This window comes from Crassostrea angulata, chromosome 10 (assembly GCF_025612915.1).
Source record: "Crassostrea angulata isolate pt1a10 chromosome 10, ASM2561291v2, whole genome shotgun sequence".
Lineage (NCBI taxonomy): Eukaryota > Metazoa > Mollusca > Bivalvia > Ostreida > Ostreidae > Magallana > Magallana angulata.
Genome location: NC_069120.1, coordinates 45,748,759 through 45,774,687, shown reverse-complemented (window position 1 = coordinate 45,774,687; position 25,929 = coordinate 45,748,759). Strand labels below are relative to the sequence as shown.

Here is a 25,929-nt window from a genome sequence, read left to right as displayed (position 1 = left end):
CTTGATACAATACAAGGAGCAAATGGTGTCACTTTTTATATTTAGATTTTAGATTCTGTTGTTTAATATTGAAAAAAGAATTATCTGTGGACCATCACTGCTGATATCTAGGATAAAACAGGAAATTTATTTTGCTTATTTTGAATTGGCAGTAGATATAATACAAGTGGAATAATGTTGCCTTATATCTTGGATAGATTTTTAACACACAAACCTATACCTCCATCATCAATTATAAATTATCTCTTTTTTAACATCTATAGCTTTCCCCTAACTTATAAATATTAAAAAATCTGTCAAATACTAGATGTAAACATGTCATACGTCAATCATGGTAAGCAGTACTTTGATGAATATGATTTTTTCAAATCAGCTTTTGAAGTCAAAGAAACACCCTCAGTGGTTGTTGAAATAATCATGTCAGGATTCATAAGCTTAAGGGGGAGACAAATATGTTTGTGGGAAATTTTAGAATTCGAGGCCGCTTTGCGGGAGTCTCCTGCAAGATGCAGGAGGGTTAACGGGTATGAATTGATTTTAGACACAGACTGATGATATTAAGTGTATTTTCGTTCATCCAGGATTCAGAGGGGACAGACAATGATGTAAGTTTTGGATAAGTTTTGTGTATTTTGATGGGTTTTTTTTTGGTTTCTGTCCTGCAGGATGAAATCCATATTCTTAGAAGTGAAAATGCTAACAGCATAGTTCTGCCCCAAGAAGCAATCGGTCAAGATATTGATGAATGCCTCTTTGGTGTAGCTGCCATCAATAATAGAAACATCAGCAGTGGAGTTAAATGGCAGGATGAATGCAGATATGTAAAGAATGCAGGTATGTTAGTGACTTTATCACTAAGGTCTCATTTGTTGAATAAAACAGGAAATTCAGTGCTGTAATATCATGGATTTGAATACTTGAATTTTCTTCCTGTGTGTGATTACATCACGTAAACATTATACATTATTTATTTTTCTGATACATGAGAATTTCCTATTCGCAATAAGCATTCAAGTGCCTCAAAATTGCATTTAAAAGTATTTAGCAGACAATGATTATTTTTAAGGAGCTAGAGTTGAAGGATTTCCAACTGAGAAGTTAACATAAATATTTTCACCCCTTTCTTAATTTGATTTGCAATTATTAGAATATGATGTACCAATGTTTTGTTCGCAGTGCCCCCAGCTGTTCAGCATGTGTCCCTGCTCCCCTCTCTCCCAAAGAACAGTCTGACCATAAGCTGGGCTCCGATCAAATGTGACTCAGGAACAAACAACGCTTATATCAACCAATACCAGATTATCTACTGCCAGCAGCCTACAGAGGACACCTGTGATAGTACGAAAACATTTCTTAATACTACCCGGGGGGGGGGGGGGGGGTATATTGCTGTCTGTTTGTCTCTCTTTCGGTCAGTCTTTCTGTCGGTCGGTCTGCAAACAAGTCTGTTCATTTTTTTCCCAGAGGCCACACATATTGAAATGAAATTTGGTATACAGATTTATCAGAATAATATTTAGGTCTAGTTGGATTGTGGGTATGATAAAGCAATTTTCTTTAGAGTTGCGCCCCTTGAACATAGAAAAATTTCAATAATAATTTGCAGTTTCCGTTGATTTTGTTTGCAGAGATTACACTCGTTGAAGTAATTTATTATACAGATTAATCATAATAATATCTAGGTCAAGATCGATTTTTGGTACGAACAAACAATTTTCGATCGTACACCAATGGGACTTAAAAAAAAATTCCAATTATTTGCAGTTTCCTTCCTAAAATGTTTCCAGGATTGAATTGAAGCTTTCACACCTTACATTTTAAATTGCCATGATTTGAAAAATATTTCTGTAGTCTTAAATTATGATGTATAGTAAATGCATTCTGATGACCCATTGACATAAAATGTTTTATGCTAAGGTTTGCATTGAGTAATTCACACAATATGTAAACGGTGTGACCGTTGGACCGAGCGCAGATTTAACACTGTGCAGTTTGATTTTTGAATTTTGGAACAAAATTTATTTGAAACGCACAACAGTAGAATCGACCTGGTTGCCTTCTCAAATCATTTGCCAAAGTTAAACTTAAAGTCGCTAGCTCATTCTACATTATGACATCATGTTTCAGACGTAAAACGTTGAAGTTTTTTCCTCGGAAATAGCCGAAGAAAGTTACCTGATTTCTACCTTTTTTATTTCTTCTTTCATTGTTTATCGATTTAATTAATATGAACGCTGCAGTAATAAAATTGAATACTTTATTTAGTATCTAAAAGATCAGTTCCATGATGTCAATGTTATTTGATAAGACATACACAGAACTAGTCGTGTTTCAAGTTGATTAAAGCACAATTGAAACTTATCTGATATCCTCTTTAACTTCTTTTAATTCAAATTACCTTCTTTTGAAACAATAGAACATTTTTAATCAAGTTTCGGAACAATAAACATCGATAAGTACCAGTCAATCAATTGAACTAACTTTTTAAAAACAAAATGGCTGCGCCCAGGGCTGGAAGAATTTTTTATGGCCTTAGTATCCGAGATTCAACTTTTATTTTTCACTGATTTTCTTATATATATGTCTTACCATTAAGCCTCGCTTTGCGCTCGTTATTAATATTAATATGATGCATTTTATTACTCATTTGTTTCAGCCTCAGAGGTTTCCATGGTGAACGTGTCTGCATGGGGTATTACTCAGTATACTCTCAGAGATCTGAGGCCTGATGTGGAATATGGAGTTATGGTCAGGGCCCTATCTCTGACAAAGGAGGGACCACGGAGTAAAATGATTACTGGACGGCCCAACAATAACGGTAAATCAGATAGGAGCAAATTAACATACACGTCTTTACAGCCTAACAGATTTTTTAGATTTTTACCAGGAATCAAAACTGTTAAAAAAAAGAAATATAATTGATTCAGGTTGGTGAATTCATTTAAAACAAAAATATTGTTTGGGTAGGTGACTTTCCGACATGTTTGGCATAAAAAATACCTTGATTTCCAGACCAACTCTTATCAGATTTCATGATTCTATACCAAGTTACTCTCATGCTTTGAATTTCGTCGTTTCCAGAGGGGCATAAAGATTTGTCAATAAAACTTAGTATGGTCAATTAAATCATAGGTAGTCACAATTTTATGAAATAAAAAGAAAATTACATGTGCCACCCTTTAGTATCAATATTTCAACAAACTGGCAAAAGAACCGAGTAAAAAAATTTTGTGGCCTCAAGAAAATATCATTTTCAACTGTCTATTACGTTATGATTTTGATGATGGAATATTTGTTGCATCAAGTTTGAAATTTGGTTTTAAACTAAAAATGGGAAAAAAACCAACAAAAAATGATCTTTGGCCTAACTTTTTAATCATTTTATTCAGATAAAATTAGATTATTAGCTCATTAGCATGTTTCAACTTTTACTAAACCACTTATTGATAAGCATAACCATGTATTCATTTCCTATTGTTTGTTTTAGTTCTCTTTAATCTTTCTTTACCATGAAAAAAACCTTGTCATTGGTTGCTAGCATAACATTCTGTCCTTTTCTGAGATTTTTATTTCTTAAATTTAGTCTGCAATATGACTAACTTTATTTTCATAGAAATATTCTGCAGTACAATTATTTTCTAAAAAAGTAATCTGCAGTATGATTACTTAAAATAATTAAATTGCTTATTTTATTTAAGAAATAAAATATTTCAGAGGGGACAATTTTTTAGCCACGCTAACCAACTAACTAACTACAGTTCCTTCAACGCTCTACTGTCATAGTAGTTTTTCTCGCCATGTTTATCACACGCTTTGTGGTTTTTTTATGATACATGATTCTTGCACTGCACAGTGAGAGAAAGATTCACTTGCAATTTGCTAAAATGTGTACTGCAAAAGAAGAGTTTTAAATCTTTGTTAAATTCTGCCAAACATGCATTGTATAAAGTTTACATAAAGCTTGGTTGATATACATACTGTTCAACAGATTTCTATTAGATAATTAATCTTGTTCAAATCTCAAACATCTCAGTTTCTTTAATTTACCTATTTAAACCCCCATGAAAACAAAATACTGTAGATTCCTTAATTCAGCTTGAGGTTATATATTCAGCAGTAAGTCGCTCTAGCAGATTTTAAAATCTCACTTTTTTTTCTGACATTCATAAATAAATAAAATTATGACAAAAGTTTCTTGCTGCTGATTTTATATTCTGGCAATTTGATACTTGTATAAAACGGAAGAATTTAGGAAATAAATACATGTACTCAGGTAAAATAAGGAATCGTCAGAATCGGGTGTGCGTCGTGGCCTTTGGGCCTATTCATGAAATATAAACCCATAGTCATCAATAAGCAAGAACATAATGCATGCTAACTAAAACATTTCTTTCTTTTTCAGAGAAAGAAAAAACTGTTTTAGGTTGATTTTTTAAAGAGAAAATAAATATTTATTTGACATTAATTTCTTTGTTTTTCTTTTCATTTGGTAAAGATATATCTATAGCATCAAACCCTGAATTTTTTTTCCGTTTTACAGAAATAAAGGTCAATTGGTCCTTGTAATAAATAGATAACTCTTATCTGGATAAAATGATTACTTTTGAATATTTAAATTGATGGTGGCCAAACTTTGTGAATTTTCCAGATTTGTACAGGTTTATGGGAACAATCATTTCGTAGCTTTTTTTCAAAAATTTGTTGAGATGTGAAATGTCAGAAGAGGGGTACCCGCAAAATCAAGTAATTTAAAAGTTAAACCACCATCAATATTTAACGATCGGATTCCACAGTGTTCGGAGTTTTAAATTGCAAGTTAGAAAATTATTTCTATCATTGTCCTGCAAGACATGTGCAAGTTGTTTGAATTAAATCATCTTCAATATAGTATAGAACATAACATAGATAGTATGATGGGTAGTTTTGCAGCTTGTACCTTTCTTTTGTTCATTTTTGCTCTTGCTTTTCTCTCTTTACTATTTCATATATACATATACATGTACTGTAAGTAACAGAACCTGACATCTCTATATATCATAATTTTTTTTATGTTTTTGTGACTATATAATTGGGGGAAGGACAACAATATATGTGCTTGGTGTCCAATTCGATTTCTATAAGTAATATATTTTTAGGGAAAGTGTTTAAAAATTAAAATTTGGAAATCCATATTAAAAAAAAAATATGTAGAGAGTTTTAGAATTTTAAAGGAACAATCAAAGACACCATTTGAGCTAAAAATTTGGAAGTTTTATTTTTCAGTTGCCAAGAACCAAGATATTTCTAAAACTCTACGAAAAATTTTATTTTGAAGTTGGTGTACAAAAGATACACAAAACTTAGAATATTTTGTAATATAAACATAGTCTGTGCAATGCATTTGTTTAGAATGTATTGTAAAGAATTTACCATGTATTTTAAACAAGAACTCCTGCCTATCAGAATAGACCGATTAACCGGGTTCATATATAACAATTAAACAAAAACCATACCAATATTTGATGGAAAGGATAAACATTAAAAACCAGTCGAAACAAAGGTCGAGCAAAGTTTAAATTTAAAAAATCCAACCTAGGAAAATCTCGCGTTTAGCCTAAATTCAGCGTTATCGATTAAAATGACGTAGTAGAACTTAGTTATTTTTTTTTTCGTTCAAAACGTGTGTGCCCTTTTAAAGATCATAGTTAAAATTTGTGCAGAATATATTGAAAATTGTTTTTAAAATTTTCTTTTTTTTTAATGGTTCAATACGGTTTATCCAATAGTCAACCACAATTTTCTGTTGTCAAGTGTTCATCCACTCGGAGACACAGAGCTCTCAACTCTTGTCTTATTTAAAACAATTCCCATGGCGTGTTTTGTTTACAAATGATTGCTGTTTTCATTACAAACACTGTGGCCTTCGTTGCTCACTCAGAACTCGAAAACTGACATCCAAATTTTGGTTGTACGTTTGAAAAAAAAAGAAATTTTGTACGATTGTAAACATTAAGAAAACTGAAAAATAAAAGTGTGAAACTGTCGGCTCAGATTGTAACTTTAAAAAGCATTGATAATTGTGTTGAAGGTACTTTTGCTTTCATTGTATCCCTTGTAATTTGTGAGAATTGTTGTTGCATGAAATAAAGAAAATAATCCTTTCTCTTTCAATATTTTCTTTTCTCTTTTCAAATTGTCAAGTACAATGCATGGATGTAAACATTCATAATAAATGACAAAGACACACCATAAACAAAAAGAAAAGAAAAAAAAGATACCAGTACATGTACTAAAACAAGTTATGTATAGGATTTGATCACGTGACCAACCTGTATTTATATACTGATATACATCCAAAAACGATACCTTATGTCTATTTTCAAGGAAAAGGGAAAACTTTCTTTCCCTATCTAATGTTGCATATGTACAAGTATCTCCGATTTTAAAATTGAAGATACTTATCCATCGTCAACTTTTCACAATGTCCACTTTCATATATAATACATACGAAACAAGTGGTTTATAGGGGTCATGAATATGTCGTTAGTTTCATTTTTTAGCAATCAAGTTGAAAGCGCTTGATTGAGCACTCATCTGTCATACTTGGATTCGATATGAATATGTTATTAATGCTTACGTTACATACTTAGAAATTAATAGCTACATCGGGTCTTTAAGACCTTGCAAGTTGATAATCTCTCCAATCTGGTGAAATATTTATGAAATGATTTCATCGTTATTGATCGATGATGGAAAAAAAACTAACTTACTGTACATATTGAAAACTTAATATAAGGTCAGAAAATTACAATTACAGTTAAGCACATGGGTATAATTATTTTTTGGAGAAACTATACAGTAGTCGTCATTCATAATTATACCGTAATTAGCAAGTTTTATAATATACACTTAAGGGAGTAAGATATTCCTGCAAGAATATCGTATTTTTTCTGCAAGGCTATTATATTTGTACATCCGTGAAGCGTCAAATAAATTTAGCATTTTAATTGTTTAATTTTCAGTCTTGCGTACATTTACTAAATGTAGGTAAACTTTTCTGTGATTTATAATCTTAAAATAAGAATTCGCAGAAATTAATCTACATTGTAATTATAATTAGGCTAAATAGAGACACACATATATAACAACCAAGAATCATTTTATGGAAATATGCTGATGTTGGCATTACCATGTGTGTGTTGGATGAGGCAATTTGGAATCTGGCATAAATAGAAAATAAAGTTTATCAGTGTATGCAACACTGGCTATGAGTTCGAGCAGTGAGTTATCTCACGTTGTCATGCATTCAGATTTTTGTTGGTAAAATCCACTATCTTTACTGAAGTATTAAAATACGACGGGAATATGAGACAGAAAAACATGTATGTCAAAAAGAAGAAATTAAAATATGCAGGCTGATAAACATGTGCTGTAAATTGACAGATTGAAAGATGATGTCTGAATTGTTAAGAAGAAATGGTCTTTATGTGGTGTAAATTTATTTTAAAGAATGGAATTTGTTTTAGATTTATCTGAGGGACAAGTCGTAGCCATTGTAATAGGATCCATATTTGTCGCCATTTTTGTTGCTGCTGGGTGTTTTTGTGTGGTCAGGTAAATTTACTGATTAAATCAAGCCATGCTGTGTCTATTCAAGACACTTGTTACACAGAAATATGAATTTTGTTGGAATTTCTTTGCTTAGCTCATATGCACGTGTCAAAATAGACTCGTATATCTTTATTAAAAAGTATTAGATTACACATAGCTTAAGAGTATTATTCTCATCAAACCGATAAAAGTATAATTTTACCATCAAATGATAAGACGAAAAATAAATGATATCGGATTTCTTTTACAGATATTTGTAGTCGATCTAAGTATAAAATCAACATTATGTATTTTGAATGAAGCAAAGTCTTGTTTACTTGACATTCTTACTTGATTAAATTATTAGATGTCATGAATCAAATCGCCCCCAATTCAAAATAATTATAGTAAATATCTACAAAGGTAGATAGTAATTTATTCATAACACCTTTTACATAATTCAGACTTAATTCTTTTTCAGACAAGTGAGAAAAACCTTACACCTGAATGAAAAGTTTGAAATTGAAACTCCTTCTGTTGTTCCATACAGGGATACGGTAAATTTGGGCTGTTGTGAATTTCTTATGCAAAATCTGCATTGTGCTCATTTATATTTATGCAAATCCATTTAAAATTATCTTATTACCAAACACAATTTTGTTTTTGTCGATGAAAGATAATTAATGGCTGTTTATTCCGTTGAAAAATGCAAAGAGGAAAATCAGTTTGGTGTATTCTTCAAATTAATATGTACATGGATATTGAGTAGCAAAGTTCTTAAAGTAAATTAAAATAAATACCTTGTTTTTTTATTTAGTTATGAATTGACTTGATCTTTTGAATAGTAAAGACAATGCATTTACCTTGATTGTCTGTTACAGCCCAGTGGTGTCTTTCAACGTTACCATAGTCTTGCATTACCCTCAGATAGGTCTAGCCTCCCTCTGATCACAGCAGTAAGTTATCCCGCTTATACACGTAGTCAAAGTTCTTGGTTCATTTTTTAAAGTTGTTTTAACATTGTCTAGTAGATTGAACTCGTTAATAGCTAGACAGTCTTCAATTTGAAGCTTTTAGAGTTCTCTTTTCCTCTAAATAACTTTGACTTTTAAAAAGAGAAACGCATAACTAAATATCAGTGCGATTAGATTTAAACTGATGTAAACGAATGTTTATACTGATTTATAAAATTTTTTATTTTGCTCCTTATGTAGAATGGAACTGCAAGACACAGCAGTTCTAATGACAGCAGTTATTCAGAGGTAAAAGCCATAGAGCAAGAAGGAGAAAAGCACTGTGTTGTAAACAGCACCGCAAAGTCCAATGGAGGTACATTGGCCATGGACGATATTCCACGGCAAATCAGCAAAGATAGCGGACATGGAAGTATGTCTCCCACCTCTGTAAACCAGCCAACTACTCCAGACAAGACAGTGCAGGAAAACTGTCAGGTCTTGAAGGAATTGATGTCGAACACTGAATTTATTCCACATGGATATGCCAAGGCAACAGCCATTAATACACGCTGTTTTTATGGTAATGATCTAGTTACAGGTCTTAAAATTGAAATTGGATTACATGCTAGTGTAAGAGCATGTGAACATTATGTAGATTTTAAAGTCATAGTCAATTAACATGGAGTTACATTTTTGAAGTGTGTATGGAAAATGTATCAGGGTAAAGTCTAAAGTCAAATTCAAAAGAATAGTTGAGATGAGGCAAGGCAGTGTAAGAAATGATTTTTTTATATGAAAACTTTCATCATTTAATACCGCGGTATTATGTTCATACACATTAAACAAATGTTTATCTGCAAAATATCTTTCCTATCTTACATCACAATATGACTACATTGACCTTTTTTTATCACAATTTCATCAGTATATTCATGAATGATATTATTTTTATATTCAAATTATAAGCCTACATAGGTGCATAAGGAACAATTTGATATTTAATGATTATTTGTCGAAGTCTTAATACATGTATGTTTTAATTTGTAATTGATATCTGTTATTAGATATACTGTGGAATCATTATATTTCGTGGTGGCTCAATTTTCGTGGAATTCGTGGGTACCTCTCAACCACGAATTAACATCCTCCACGAATTCATAAAAAAGGGTTATAAAGTCATACTCCCTTTCGTGTATAAGAAAATACACAAAATTTCATCCCCATAAACCTATAAAATTTCAGCAATTTACTAAAATTTACTAAAATCGTCCCCCACGAATTTTGATGATTCCACAGTATATAGCTCATATAACTACAACTTAAAACTAATTAGATTGTGGTGTGGTAAACTAGAAAAACTTGAACAATAATTGTACAAATATATTCCAGAACAATAATTGTACAAATATTTACCAAAATACATATTATTTCTAGGTTTTTTTCTCTCACTATAATAGATAATGAATCTTTTGATACTGGAGAAGAAAACTCTCCAACAGACTCGAAAGAATCGTCTTGCCAGTGCAATGATCTCTCAGGAAGTGGCAACTGTTTATTACGTAAGTAATAGACACTGTAAACCCACCTTAACCCCCCCCCCCAAAAAAAAAAAAAAAAAAAGAAAAATAGACGCCGAAAACCATTTTTTAAATATATAAAATAATTCGTTATTTCAACATAAATGCATGGCAGTAATATTATTTTCCATAATATCCTTAACTTGACTATGTATGCATACCATTTGACAATTTTTGGTTTTACTTTGGATCGTGCATTTGTGTAGTTGTAGGAAAAGAATGAGAGAAGTGGTGGATCAGTATTTTGGGGGGAATAGATCTAAAATGGTATATGTCCATCCTTTATGATGATTGTCCTCTAAATGATATATAACCCTAATCCTGAGGTGTTGTGTTCTCACAGTTTAAGTAGAGCACCTGCATATCAATTGTCCTCTGCCATATGTAAAAGGTTGTCTATGTAGTTTGATGCTGAAATGTATGTTCTTGCCTTTCACACACCTGAGCACATCCAACATGGCACTTGCTGTTCTGAAAATTCAATTGTTTCATACCTGGTTTTACTAGATGTTTGCCCTTTATTTCAACAAATCCTTGACATAGTTGCTAAAATATAAAATTGGCTAATATATTTTTTTTCTCAAAATTTGAAAGTGTATTTTTTTTAAGAAGAAGGTAAATGTACTACTTATGATACCGTTTGCAAGCAAGATTGAACAATTTACTAGTACTAAAATGTAGTTGCAAAATTAGCTTTTGACCAAGTTGATATCATTGATTAGTTCGTTAGCTGCTAGATAACTATAATATTGATTAGTTTATGATTTATATACTATATGTACATTTTCTACATGTATCACATCGATCACAAAATAAATCTTTGGACATCAAAACAGCATTCAATAAAATTGAGTTGTGTGTATGACTACCTCTATTATTTAAATTACCACCCGATTCCTGGTTGTCAAAATCATTTGCAAAATACATATTCTTGTTATTTGCTTTTAAATTGCAAGATATATTCTGTATTGCAAGTTGAATTAAAACATGTGTTATTAAACCTGTTGCTGAAAATTAAACTATCTTACCCGATAGTTTTGGTGTTTGCAATAAGTCAAATCTAATTATGGCATATTTTCAATAGTAAGTTATTCTGAATTTAAAAGATTACTCTATTATTTTACACAATAGAACAACTTTTACAGTGTGAAGATTTTGAAAAAAGAGCATCCAATATTCTTAATTGTATCCATATTTTATTGTAGCAAACAATAATAATCTTCAATCTTCAGAGACATCCAAAGAAATCCATCAAATTCACTCTCAACATCCCACGCAAGGAATAGTTGAACTAACTTTAGGTTATGTATTATACCAAGCAGACAACACTCAACATTCCTTTCACGAACCACCGAGTGGTGGAGACCAGTTTAAAGAAACAGAACTGTTTGCTGTTGAACATCATGTGAATCCATTTCAGCCTTCGTTGGATGACCAGACAATGAATGCACAAGTTTTAAGAAATCAGTTTACTAAACAATCGATGATCGAAAACAATGTGTCTTCAGTCCCGAAGACTAGAGAAACAAGCTCCTGTCTGAAGCAGCCAATCGATGATATCAATTTTCCTGATTATATACGAAATGATTCCTCTATCCCAGACTGCTTGCCTAACAAATCAGGGGATGAAACTGAAATGAGTTATGTTCCAAATGAAGCAAAAGATTTTCAAAATGGAACAATGGAGAATTCAGTCTTAGATCATGTTTCAAATAAACCAGTTGATGAAATTGATCGGAGTCACGTTCTCAAAGATTTTGAAGATAGACTTGTTATGGGTTATGTTCCGAATGGAACAGTGGGAAAATGTGGACCAGTTGAACAATTAATTAAGGATATAGATTCAGACAGAACCGCGAATCAGCCTTATAGTAACCATGTTCCAAATAAAGAAATGGGTGAAATTAAAATGAATAATATAAAATGTCCTATTGGAAAAATTGATCAATCTTGTTCCCACCAGGTTCCAAATGATTCCGTGGATTCCTTTAATGTTAATTCTGTTTTAAATAAACCAATGGACTTGCCTATCGTGAGATACGTGAAGAATGATACCGCAAAAACAGATTTAGAGTCAGAAAAACTTGAAAATTTCTCAAATTGCACCAAAGATGTGAATACAACCTCTCATTTTGACAGTGACGTTGACAGAAAACGTAATCCAGAATTTGAAACTGAATCAGACACAAGTTCAGGGAGTTTTGCAAAAAGGTCATGCATCCATAACAGTGGCTATGTTACTGCTGACATGATAAATTCAGCAGGCTTTGTGTCTACTGAAGCTGTTGAGCAAGAGAGCTCAGGAGATGAAGGGGAGAGGGAGGAAGTGGTCTTCAACAGTGGGTATGTGTCTGCAGAAGCAGTTCTGGCCATCTGAAATTTTTGCTTGAAGGAGAAAACGAAAGCTATTGATTAATTGTTTTAATCTAATTAAGTATTTGCACAATATCCATTAAGAAGTTGTTATTTCAGATTTGTTTTATATTTTTTTAAAATAATGATTTGTTTATAGATATCATAAATATATCCGATTGTTAATTTTTGCTTATGGAGAATCTGCTGGTAGTAACCTTTTTCTTTGAATTCATGAATTTTGAATTAATGTCATTGCATTCATTATAGATGCAGTCATTCAGTAGACCAGTATTTTAGATACATGTGAAAAGTTTACATGTAGTATTTGGTCCCACCGTTACCAACTTTCCTAAAGTTACTCAGCCCAAAGACTAAGTTTTTACCTCTTTAATGCGCTTTTGTTTTCAGGATTTGAGTTGAGGACTGAGTTGAGTGATTTGAAATTTCTGGTTACGGTAGGGCCAGATATCATTCAGACACCTTTTTCTGGAGTTGATTTTTACAACTTTTTTTGTTATATCTACAGTGTTTTACTGATGTAAATTAATCTCTATGGTTAAATTTTTGTATAGTACCAATGTACTATTTCACTTATTTTGGTAAAATAATTTATACAACATGCTTTATGACATCTGCGAGTCAATTAAATTCAGAAGTGAACACTAACTTCTGCATTGCACTTTTGTAAGTATTCTCTCCCTTGAAGCTGAGCGGCGTGTAGAGAGTAAAGAGTTGAAATACAAACCGTTTTTGGTTACCTCATATAAACATTTCAAAATGCCATCAACCACCTGCACCAATATTTACATGTTTTATTGATTTTATTTTCAAATTGATTTGTTTAAAATGGTTGATCTGTTGGAATTTTTATTTTTTTGAAATCTAAATTAAAGGAGGCCGACTTAAGTTTTCATTGCACATGTTTATGCGCATTCTAGTATAATACAGGTGATTTATACTTCTTATGAGACTTTTTCGATATCATTTATAAAATTGAACACAAAAAAAAATAAAAGACAGATAAAAATATTTATATTTTGAAAGGAATTTTTTATTTTTTAAACGATTTTTCCGTTGTGGGTTAGGGAAGCGTTGCCATTGCGCTTTTCTGATGTTATGATATAATGAAGCTTTATAAGAATACGTTATAAGAAATAACATAAAAGAAAAAGTAAAAATTGTACGCCGTTGAAATTTTATATATGGAATGATGCTATCCTCGAGGACGTTTTCCTTATCTTTTGAATGAATCCATTTTACAAATCTTCATTCGTAATGATCCAAATATATAGCAAAATTTGGTGCATTTTAATATTTTGAGATGGCCCCCACTAAAGACCAGACGGTAGAATTTAGTTTTTTTTACATATAAGGTAGGAAATTATTTTACTTATCATAAACGTATAACAATTTTCCGGTATATTCCTATAGTAAATGTACTTTTACTTTGAGATGGTCCCGAAACAGAACCAGACGGTCGATTTTCTTGAAACTTCGCAAATAAACTAGAGTTGGTTTAAATGGGCATGGTCACGATTTTAGTCAAATTTTATTTTTCTGCTTTTATTATTTGCAATGCTTTAAGAATGCATTTCTAATGATCAAATGCAATTTGGGTGCCAGTTGTTGAGTTTTAAGCAAGATACAGGGCTAACAATCATGTAAACAAGGCTCGTGACCTGTTTTTGTTTACATGTGTTCAATATACCAGAAAAAAATCTTTTTAAAGCTGGTTTGTCTATCTTATTATTCATTTTAAGCATAAATAAACAGTTCCTAACGATTAACACATTTATTTTAGGTCTAAAACTGGAATTTTCATTTCAACATTCGAAATGTAAACAAACGCTTTGTTTACAAAGCGAAGAATTGTAAGCACTGTAACTCGCTTATATCTCATCAAAAGACACTCAAATTTTGGTTGCCTATTAAAAATGCCTAAATGAAGCATTGTAAACATCGAAAAAATAATTTTTTACCAAAATCGTGACCATAACCCTTTACATTTAAAAATTCACAAATAACATATGGTTAAACAATAAAAACTTTTGCCATTGTAGTTTTCCCGCAAGAAAAACCCAAATCGGCCTCCTTTCTTTTACTTTTTTTTAAGTTAACTATTTTTTCCTGTAAGTCTGGAACCGTTTGATAATTCTCAGAGTTGCTGGAATAACATATTGTACAACTCTATAAGAAAATATCTATAATAGTGAATCAATGCCTTATTTTTTTTTACTTTTTTGTCAAATGAAATGAATTTACATCATTAAAAGGAATGATTTATCAAGTTTTATTCTAGTTATGCAGGTATTGGACTGAATCATTTTCATGCTCTGACTGTGTGAAATTAATATTCTGAATGATGTTATTTGTCTTTGAATTCAGATGAAGTTTTAAACATCTAATAACCACTTATATTTAAATATTCATATTAATGTCATAGGAATTGATTTTTGAGTATAAAAATTAAACATCCATTAAAAATACTGTTTAGAAATTCGCGTGTTTGCAAAAGCAATTAAGTGCAATAAAGTTATGTTTTTTAAGTAATTATTTATATCTCCAATATGTTTAAATCTCACACAATATAACATTATTAATAAATGTCCCATTTTACGCTAAAAAGATCTCTACCTCATTTCTTGAATGTTTTTTTTTTTTTATTGAAGTATGGACTTACTTATGGTTCTAGTAACTTACTTGATTGAATTTGAACATAATTTAGCCTTTTGCTAATATATATATATATATATATATATATATATATATGGCCAAGTTAAAATGTTCACGAAATTTACTGACTGTACCAGACAATACCGTCTGTCTATTATAAGAAATGCGCTATCATAAAAAAAATCAAAATCAAAATCAAACCTATATGTCTCAATAAAGCAAGTTTTTGTTAGTTTTCGAGCTAAAGGCATAAAAGATTTTTTAAAAAGTAATTGGCAACTGCTGATACAAAACGGTTTGATATAAGATTTCCATCCCTTGGCCAATAAAACTTAGACGAAGTCACCATTTTTATCTCAGTCTCCCTCTTTTACTAACATATAATACACTCCCTTTCAAAAATTATAAGCTCGTCAACGGGCGATGGAACCTCGCTATTTTTTTTTTATTAGTTATAGTCCTGACTCTAGTCGAAAAGGCAACCTGTGATTACAATTGAAAGTCGGTCTATCAGGTTTGAAAGTTTTAGTTCTTGTTTCTATTGTATTTACGTATGTGTCTTCAGCCTATCAGGGTTTATCCCGATTACCACATTCCTGTACAGCAACAGCTCAGATGATTGTTGTTAATAAATTAATAACATTTTCTGAGTCATTTTTTTATCCATGTTTTTATTTTTCTACTTCGTATACTCATCTTAAGCTTTATATTATATGGTGTGTATATAGTGGAGTTTTTAATAATTTGAGTCGTCATCCTATCCTGCAGTATTAATTTACTATTGTATTTGTATAATATGACATTTTATAATTTTATGATTTATAATTTACAATAACAGTTATTTTTCTTGTACATAATCTCAAAGAGTTTATAATTACCTCCTGATTATCTTGTGATTTTCATATATCATAGCATTGTTTAATGATTCTAAATTGAAAAAAGTTGCAATTTCATTATTGAAAGATTATTACATCAAGACGATGAACATGTTTAAAATTTATTGGTTAGGTTTATTTCTTTTTAATCAAAGGAAAAAATAAACCGACTACATGCTATTTGTCAAATTCCAAATGTCATTTGAATAAACTGCTCTGTTCATTGTCTAAAAGAATGTTTAATTATTGATACCCCCTCCCCCTTAGTGGTTTACATTACCTGAAATAAAACAAAGAGTAGCTTAATTTCTATCATTGCCAACAGATGTCATATGATAAATAATTCACTTACTTTTTATCAGATGGTGCAAATTTATCAGCACCAAGGACACACTCGCTATTATACAAATTATCGTGTAGAAATAATGCATATATAACTTTCCATAACATAAAACATTTTAAGTTTTTTTTTATATTAGAGAAAAAATCGACATAATTTGGGTCAAGTTTGTTCAATTGATACATTCATGTTGGGCACTCTCTTTAAAGCCATATGTAAAGATTAAAAATCGTATATGTAGAACACTTAATATTACATCTCTTATTTTGGATGGTGGTTCTTTAGAGATTTTGGTGCTATTTCATAGATCGGTTTATTTATGTGAAATTCTCAGGATTTTTAATTTATCTCACGATCTGCCTCATTGTACGCCTTTGAATTATCTTTGATTTATAAAAGTCGAGTATGCATAATAAAATGTATTGAAAATCACTGAAGTGAATACTTTTGTGATGAATAAGGACACAAGCAGGATTCTCCAACTATTCCATTCTTTGAATTCTTTGTATAACTATTATTAATCTTTTTTGTCTTAGCGTAATATTCATGACATGATTTTGTTGTACAGATGTTTTATATGATGTGTGCCATAAATAGTATTTGCACTGGGCTACAGTGTAATTTGTATCAAAATTTTAATCACCCTTGTATCATTATAATACTGTTATGTTATCCATTTGTACAATAAACCACAGAAAGTGATATGTATATTTTGTTCCGATTAAAATGAAATAATATGTCCATATCTACATGGACATACTGGGTTATGTCTACCCCACAACTTGTTCAAAATATTAAATATACATTTTGTGTTTAGAAATTTTCATTTAAATGCATGTACACTTTAACCATGTAGAGCAATTCAGTTCTACTCTGAAGTGGGAGTCGATTTTTAAAAGGGTCAATTTTTAAAGGGTCGATGTCAACAGAGTTTTCAAAAATCTTCAAACTGTTAAAAAATTACCCTGGATATGAATTTCACGACTTTTGGTCTCAACATTCAATGTTGAAAAATGACCTTTGGGTCAATTTTTAACCTGGGTCAACATTCTTCGTTACACAAAGCATAATACTTTCACTTTTACAGAAATTTTACCAGAATAAGTATATACTACATAGAAAAGACGAGTAATTAGTTATATAACTGATACAGAGAATGAAATCGCATCTGTTATTGATTTTATTTAGGTCACCTGAGTCCTTCAGGTGACTTTTGCAATTGGTCTTCGTCCGTCGACGTTCGTCGTACGTCGTCCGTCGTGCATAGTTCGTTAACATTTTTATATTTTTAACTTCTTTTTGAAAGCTACAAAGGCAATTGTTAGAGTTTTTGATGTGAAGGATCTCAATGGTAGGAGGAATCTAAATTGTGAGATGCATGGCTCTACCTCCTCAAGGGCGCCATAGGTGGGGCCAATACACAAAAAAGCCAATTTACAAAAATCTTTTTCCGTACTCCCACAAATGTTGGGAAAAACTTGAATGCATGATTATGATGTGCATGAAGCCCAAAATTGTCAAATCATGGCCCCTGGGTCAGGGGTTCAGGCCCTAGGGTTGGGCCAATATGTCCGTATAGTAAAATGTATTGGATCATGGCTTAACACTCTTCTTCTCTACTCTCATATATATTTGAGAAAAACGTATGCATGGTTATAATGTTTGCGAAGTCCTCTACTGAAATTGTGAACTTCATGGCCCCTGGGTCAGGGGTTCAGGCCCTAGGGTGGGGCCAATATGTCCGTATAGTAAAAATGTATTGGATCTTAACACTCTTCTTCTCAACTCTCATATATATATATATATATATATATATATATATATATATATATATATATATATATATATATATATATATATATATATATATATATATATATTTGAGGAAAACGTATGCGTGGTTATAATGTCTGCGAAGTCCTCTACTGAAATTGAGAAATTCATGGCCCATGGGTCTGGGGTCCAGGCCCTAGGGTGGGGCCAATATGGTCATATAGTAAAAACAAATTAAATCTCAAAAAATCTTCTTCTCTGCACCCATATACGAAATAAAAGCTCAATGCAAGGTTATGATGTCCATTAAGTCTATGGCACGCCAAATAAAAAACAAATTACCTAAACATAGTTTCTTATTTGATGAAAAGTTTATCGACTGTTAACTATAGTTTACGAACAGCAAACTATAGTTAACGATTCGTTAACTAAAGTTTTCATCTGTCAAACTTAATTTAACGGTTGTAAACTATTGTTTACAAATGATAATCCATCTGTCTTCATTTAACGTTAACAATATATTTTGCTGATTAAAATAGATTCACATCTGTAAACTACAGTTTTATAATTTAAATTCGTTAACTATAGTTAAGACTTGTTAATCATAGTTCCCCAATCGTGAAACTTTACCGGTATTTATCAGTATTTGTTTTGCAATCAAAAATGGTTTAATTCAGTCTAAATTATAGGTCCCTAGATTTTTGCTTCTAAACTTAGACGATTGCGTTAATCGTGGTTTAATTACATATGTGAAATATAGATTAACGGCGTAAAAAAAAACTTCACAGCTGATAAACTTGGTTTATCGACCGTGTACTATAGTTTACAAACGCTAAACTATAGTTAACAATTGTCATCTGCAAAACAATATATAACGGTTGTAAACAACATTTTACGACTGATAATATACGTTTCTCAGTCTGTAAATAACGTTAACGATAAATTTTGCCGATAAATATAAAAATATGGATTCAGGTCTGTAAACTTTAATTTACATTCGTTAGCTATAGTTAATAGTTGTTGATCATAGTTTCACAACCGTGAAGCTATCTTTATCTGATCCATTATGTTTTGCAATTGCAAATGATTATTTTCAGTGTTATTTATAGTTTGACACTTCTGAAACATAGATAATCATGTCGGCTATGGTTTACAGATGTGAAATATAGATTGTCGTCGTTAACTATAGGTTTCTGTCCGTAAATTATAGTTTACAACCGTTAAATCTAGTCACTGAAGACCCATATCCCTCAGATCGACAAGTCGGATATTCTGATGTTTGCAATTTAAGCTTCATTTTGAAGTCTAAACCATAATCAGAGACTCCTCTGACTGTTACCTTGCTTTTATTGTTTGATATTTGAAAAATATTTATTCATGAAAAGGGCGGTTGAGGTTCCAGAGCCGGAGAAATAAATATCTATCTATCTATCTCTCTCTCTCTCTATCTCTCTCTCTCTCTCTCTCTCTCTCTCTCTCTCTCTCTCTTTCTTTCTTTCTTGCATTTATAACACATGCTGCTGATCTTAAAGAATCCAGTTCCCTTCTCTGTTTGATTTATATGCATGAATAATTTGTGTAATTCTCGGATCGAATCGCCCCATGGTTCAAACGCATTGTACGCGGAATGATCTCGTTACCGCTCTGATATTTTTGACCTTACTTGCATGTGTCTGATAAGATTTGATTTTCTAAAAATGACACAGAAAACATTTTGTTTTCCTTATCATTTAATGTTTGTTTCCAAACAGTTTGTTTGGTTTTTCCAGTTTCATTATTAACGAAGAACATCACATCTAATAACTGTTCTTTTTCCTGATATTAGACATATCAATAGACGAGCCATGTTTTATTATCAGAGACGATTACTCGATGATTAGGGAAGGAATATTTGATGTACCATAATGATGAGAAGTGGTTCGTAAAATTAGGTCATAATGAAGGATTCATATAGTACATCATGGTAAGAAAATGAAAATATAAGTTGACACTTTACTAGTACATGTTTCTTTTCAAACCGAAAGTTGGATTTCTTAAGGTTTTGACTTGACAGAAAAAAGTGATAATCGCTGATAATATCGATGAAGATAATAATAAATAAATAAATAATGACAATAAAATCAAGACGTTAGAGACAAAAACATGTTTATATTAAGTTGTGGGCTATGCGAATTGAAACAATAATATATTGGTAATTCATCATTTTACTATTGCCCTGTCCCAAGTTTCTGCTTCCAGCAGAATGAATAAGGAGTGTTGGCTGTTGATGTCTGTCCGGCTATAAGTTATGATGTTTCTGTGTGACAATGACCAATTTCATCAGTTCAATTACAGTTGATGAATACTCCATCAAACAACCCTCGATCATTGTCCAACCATCAGGAACAGTTTGTTATCTCTGTTGTTGGTTGGTCGACATTAAGGCATTTGGAATTTTCTTATATTTCAGCTGTCCAAGTAATAATTTTTTCTGCGTGGTGATGGCAGATTTCATCTGTTGTAACAGTCATTGAATAGTCTATCAAGCAACCTTTGATCATGGTCCAACCATCGGGGACAGTTTGTTTATATGTCTGCTGTTGGTTAATTTATGGCATTTGGAATTTTCTTATATTTTAGCTGACCGCATGACCCCGGAAAATTGACTAACGGTCGATTGGTCTATCAGGCAATTTTGACAAATTGGCTGATGGAGGACTGACCATATATGGATTATGTTAAACATCTACTCTTTATCAACGTGCGGCCAGGCCGACGACGCTATGCTGGATACTTTTTTCGTCAGTAAATTGAAGCAATGATGCATACTTACAGGTGATGGTTTAGCAATTGCTAAGTTGTTTATGTAATCAACTGACCTAAAAATCAAACTGTGTCTCAATGTTCGATGATCGAGTGAAGATTCATCAACTAATATGCCCGGTATGTTCAAACTATTGAAGATATATATTTTCCTAGAAATTAATTTGACCAATCCATATTTACCGATACCAGTGTTTGGCGATCATGTTTCTTCAGCCAACTATCTATCAAATATGGTCGCCCCGCCATTGGTTTAAATGTGACCTAGGCATTAGGCAGCATTTTACATTTACATCTGAGAAGAAAAATACAGATACCTTAGAAATTCTTTTAGAAATACAATGTATACTATCTCTTATTTTTCTATTGTGTGTTCTTTTATAGCTAAAATGTGTACAACATGCATTTAGACGTCCGTGCAACCTAAATACCTTGATCGGATAGCAACTGACCGTAACTTTCTGACCTGTATACTAGTTAGTACACTAGTAGTATATAGTTATAGTTTATAGTTATGTTACGGGATTTAATCACTGCACACATGTATTGTAACAGGTTTTATTGTGATGAATGAGATATACAAATGTAGGTCTGAAACATACACAAACGTACAGAAACATACACATCACAAGACAACACAAACACATATATCAAGTACAATAGCTCCATTTCATAATTCAATCACATTTACTACTTTAATGAAATGGAAAATGAATCAAATTAAAATCAAATCAATTGTTAGTATATACCCTTAGCGCAGTTAAGAGGTTATTGAAACTAATGAGGCGACTAGATGTTTTAATAAATTTATGTCAGCTTTATTAGTAAGTGATCCTTTCAAGAGTGTGGCTCTTATATCATGTACTATTATTAATGTACAGAGTCCCAGTTTCACTCTTTTTCCAAAATGTAAAGGACATTTTAAAAAGGAATATTTATGGTATATGTTTATGAATTCGCTGATTCCAAATATCCTTTTATTCTTTGAATTCTGGATTATAAAAAGGAAAATCAAATCATATATAGACTTCATCATTTTCAAGAAAAAAGTGACATAATGGAGCTCTCTCTTCCTCCCTCCTGATATTTAGAGTTGGAGGATTTTTTTTTACATTGAATGATTAATTGGTAATTCTCTCATGATCTATGAAGTACAAGTACTTAAAATTGTGACGTCATTTCCACGGATAAGTGCTTTAAGATAAAAACTCCTAGTATCAATCCATTATTTAGATATCAAATTTCACAGAAAAAAATTTGTTTGTGAACATTTCTGAAATACAAATGTTATAATGTAATTATGTAACTGATCTGCATTATTATAAAACTACAGGATACACCTAGCTATATAAAAAAATATTGACCTAGAAATTGTGAAGTGCTTTTTGTTGTTCTTAATTAATTTTCAGTGGCCTCAGATCATGTGGATTTTAATTTCTGGAGATAATTTGACAATGAAATGTACAGATGCAATTAATTACAATTCGATTTTTAGGGTCCCGCTCTGCAGGCATCCTATAGTGATCAGTTTGTCCGTCCATCTGTCATTCCGTCCATTTGTCTGTCCAAGATCTCTTGTTCTGAGCATATCTTCTCTCCCTGTAGCCCATTCTGGCTCATACATCACCCACAGAGTGCCTGTTGGTAATAGGTGTGCACTGACCTTGAACAAATTGTCTAGGTCAAATGTGAAGGCCATAGCAGAATTTTATGAAAAATCCTTGTCTGGAGAATAAATACTCTCCCCTTGGCCCGATCTGGCTCATACACAATACCCCCAGAGTGCCTTTTGATAATATGTGTGCAGTGACCTTGAACCATGCTTTAGGTCTAAGGTTAAAGCCATTGCAGAGCAATATGAAAAATATACGCTCCACTTAGCCCTATTTGGCTCATACTTCACATAAAAAAAGCTTTTGGGTTAATGGCGTGCAGTAACTTTGAACCAAGTCAATGTAAAGGTCATAGCAGATCTCTTTTTTATCAATTTTAGGTTGTAAATTATTTCTCATTTAATTAATCTTGCTTATGTTGAGCAAAATTCCTGTATGTAAGGGGTAATGTCAATGATTTAAGAGTTTAAAGGCAGCTTGGAAATTTCCAAGTTATAGGATAAAGTCAAAGCAAAATTCTTTGAAATGTTTTTCACCTATCGTCCATCATTTAGACTGGGCCCTTTGATATGGTAACCATCTCAATGTTGTCTACTTAAATTTACTTAATAACTTTAATTTATCATTTTCAATGTTCAAATATTAAAAAATCATTCGGTTTTATTTTGTGGGCAAGAAAGTTAGTTTAATCCTTGTTTTCTACCAAGCGGAGATGAATAATTACCATTGTGACCTTTTTTCAGAAAATATAATTATTCATTTATCATATGTAAGAAAGGATTTCTTTAAAAATTTCACTCTTAAGTTGACCCTTAAAGTGGGTTTTTTGACACAACAGATTTATAGAACTAACCTAAATCAAATTTTCTGTACGAATTGATTTTTTATGATTATTTTAAAAGTGTTTTAAGGTGGAATATCCCTCTGATAAGAGAGATAACTTCTGTAGAAAATAATCTCACTTTGTTTCTGTTAACTCACAATTATTAAGGGATGTAGCAATGAGGGAGGCAGTGCTGGGCCCCAATTAATGTTGGAAGACGACATTTATTTAATATTCAATTATAAAAAAAAGAAAAGAAAATTTAAACGAAACGAACTGAACCCAACCTTTTTGCAGGGGAAAAAGTAAAGAAATCTTTTCCAAAAAGACTGTCAAAATTTTGATGAGGAAAAATGTATACCCATTCTCCTCCCCCAATGGATTATTTTTTTTAAAAATATTACTTAATTTTATGTACTAGATCAGTACATGAACAGTATGTGTTTGGTGTTTTAGGCCACAGAATTTTGGATGAAATTTTGCCCTCTCTCTCTCTCTGGATCAATGGAAGATCATTCATTTGATCCCCTTTTTGTGTTATAACAAACTGCTCTTGCTACTGGTTTAAATTTTTAGCATTTTTAAAACATATGTACTACATGTACTATTATCTTATCCAAATTTAAAAACAGAAAACCTTTCTGATTAATTAGAAACTGTGGCAGTTTATAGTGTACTGTATGTAAAACATATGTAAAACCTTCAATAGTCTATGATAAAGAAAGATAACATGCTAATTGAAGCAATATTCGTTACAAACCTATACAACAAAGTGCTATTCTAAACTAAAAAGCAGCGCTTCATTGTGTTTTGTAATATGAATTGGCGATGTATATAGCTGTATATTATTTTCAAATACAGTTAATATTTTAATTTTATGCTGCGATGGTAAAATTTTGCTTTTTCTATTCACTATGTCTAGTTTTCTTCATATCATAATAAGACACATTATCAATTTTTGAAAAATCTAGCAGCGCTTCATTACTTCAGCTTTGTTTCATTTGAATCTATTGATATTGACTTTCATGAAAATCAATATGAAATTTTTGAAAAAATATATGGTAGAATTAATAGCAGAGGGATATTACACCTTAAATCTAAAAATTCCTATTTTATAAGTTTTTTTTTAATTTTCTATTAAATTTAAATGTGAGTGCCATTATTAGTTGGCCACATTAGAACTGTTTATAGTATTTGTACCGGTATATAGTGTATATAGAACTGGCCCAAGTAACTAAACAACTCAAACACCAGTTTCAGACATTCACAAGATCAAAAGCAGTTCTTGGAAAAAAATAATTCCCTTGTGCTGTTGTTATAGGAAGTTCATTTTCTTTTTATATGGTAGGTCAAATTAATCTAGATGCTCAACATTGGAGGAAGTAAACAACTGTTGCTGTGTTAAGGAGTGGAAACCATGCATCTGCTTTCACATTGGTTTGTGGTGGGATTTCTTCTCAGTTTGATCCCAATATTCCAAGCATTTTTTTTTCAACCATCGGGAGGTTAGTGGTTTAAAATTTGTTGACTTAGATCCTCCAGATGTTTAAAATATTATTTATTGAATGTTCAGGTTTTGAGATCTGGTTGATGAATATTGTTCGTCATCTATTGTCCCAGTCGTTGTTAAGTTTGCTATTCCATAAGTGTGTGTCAGAAAATAAGAATGACCGAGTGTTTTAAAGTTTTCATCTCTGAAAAGAGTTGGAGGGGATAATGATTTTATGTCCTCATTCAAACTGTCAGTCTGTATATCTGTCAGTCATGGTTTTTTACACAATTTCTCTTCAAATCACTGTGAATGATGATAAATGAACTCAGACTGAAGTTGTTTTCAAATTATTTAATTACACATGCATTTGTTTCTAGTATATCATGTAGAATATACCAAGATGATTACTAATTTGTTAATCTTTTTTCATTCTTACAGAGTTGACTCCAAAATATCCATTGATTTTAATAAATCAGACATTGGAGCTCAATTGTACAGTATTTCCTGACTCTGGCTTGAATACCAGTCTTTTGAAGTTTGAGCTTCCACTTAACATAGAGGCGAGCTCTGATATGCTAACTGTAGTGGGAGACAGGACGCTGTTGTTGAAAAAAACTATCAGCAAGATCGAAGACAAAGGCAGCTACAATTGTTGGAGGGTTAATGAAATAGGCTCTCCTGTTAGTATGGTCGGCTCTGTCAATCTTATTGTAGAATGTAAGTTTATAATTGAGTCCAGGCCCGGGGGCCATAAAACTTTATAAACAAGCTCACGTGTGATCTCAGTCTTTCTTTTCTACCATGTCTTCCTTTTGTGAAACTCGGATTAAGATCAAAAGTAGGCACATCTAAGTGTTATGGTCCTGGGGCCAGATGCAAATGAAATTAGTATAATTCTCATATATAGAAAATTAATACAATTTTCAGGGATATCACCGAGTATTCCAGTACTTGACTATCATGCTGATCATTGACTAAAATTTTCTTAGTCAATTGCTTGTTATAAAGTGAAGAAAAAATGAACAGTCAATTTTTTTTAAATTCAGAAATTGTTGGGCTTGAAATGAAAATAACAGTATTC

The 25,929-nt window shown here is 31.7% G+C and overlaps 2 protein-coding genes across 6 annotated transcripts in view; both read left to right on the top strand.

Annotated features, from left to right (window-relative positions):
* The window catches only part of LOC128168359 (uncharacterized), an 80,026-nt gene extending 64,864 nt beyond the window's left edge, over nt 1-15,162 (top strand). For 2 of the 4 annotated variants that reach the window (XM_052834606.1, XM_052834604.1), the window contains exons 11-19: nt 666-834; nt 1,177-1,338; nt 2,657-2,818; nt 7,506-7,593; nt 8,051-8,126; nt 8,451-8,525; nt 8,784-9,105; nt 9,983-10,084; nt 11,308-15,162. In XM_052834606.1, coding sequence (XP_052690566.1) covers nt 666-834; nt 1,177-1,338; nt 2,657-2,818; nt 7,506-7,593; nt 8,051-8,126; nt 8,451-8,525; nt 8,784-9,105; nt 9,983-10,084; nt 11,308-12,479 — 2,328 coding nt within the window. In that variant the 3' untranslated portion in view covers nt 12,480-15,162. Of the gene's footprint in view, nt 1-665; nt 835-1,176; nt 1,339-2,656; nt 2,819-7,505; nt 7,594-8,050; nt 8,127-8,450; nt 8,526-8,783; nt 9,106-9,959; nt 10,085-10,308; nt 10,370-11,307 lie in introns of those variants that run through there. The other 2 variants (XM_052834607.1, XM_052834608.1) reach the window with 2 other exon arrangements.
* A 4,626-nt stretch (nt 15,163-19,788) lies between these two features.
* LOC128168360 (uncharacterized) overlaps nt 19,789-25,929 on the top strand; it is a 35,178-nt gene continuing 29,037 nt past the window's right edge. Inside the window, exons 1-4 of one of the 2 annotated variants that reach the window (XM_052834609.1) lie at nt 19,789-20,081; nt 20,738-20,932; nt 24,705-24,861; nt 25,287-25,565. In XM_052834609.1, the coding sequence (XP_052690569.1) occupies nt 24,774-24,861; nt 25,287-25,565 (367 nt within the window). In that variant the 5' untranslated portion in view covers nt 19,789-20,081; nt 20,738-20,932; nt 24,705-24,773. The remainder of the gene's footprint in view (nt 20,082-20,737; nt 20,933-24,704; nt 24,862-25,286; nt 25,566-25,929) is intronic. The other variant, XM_052834610.1, reaches the window with a different exon arrangement.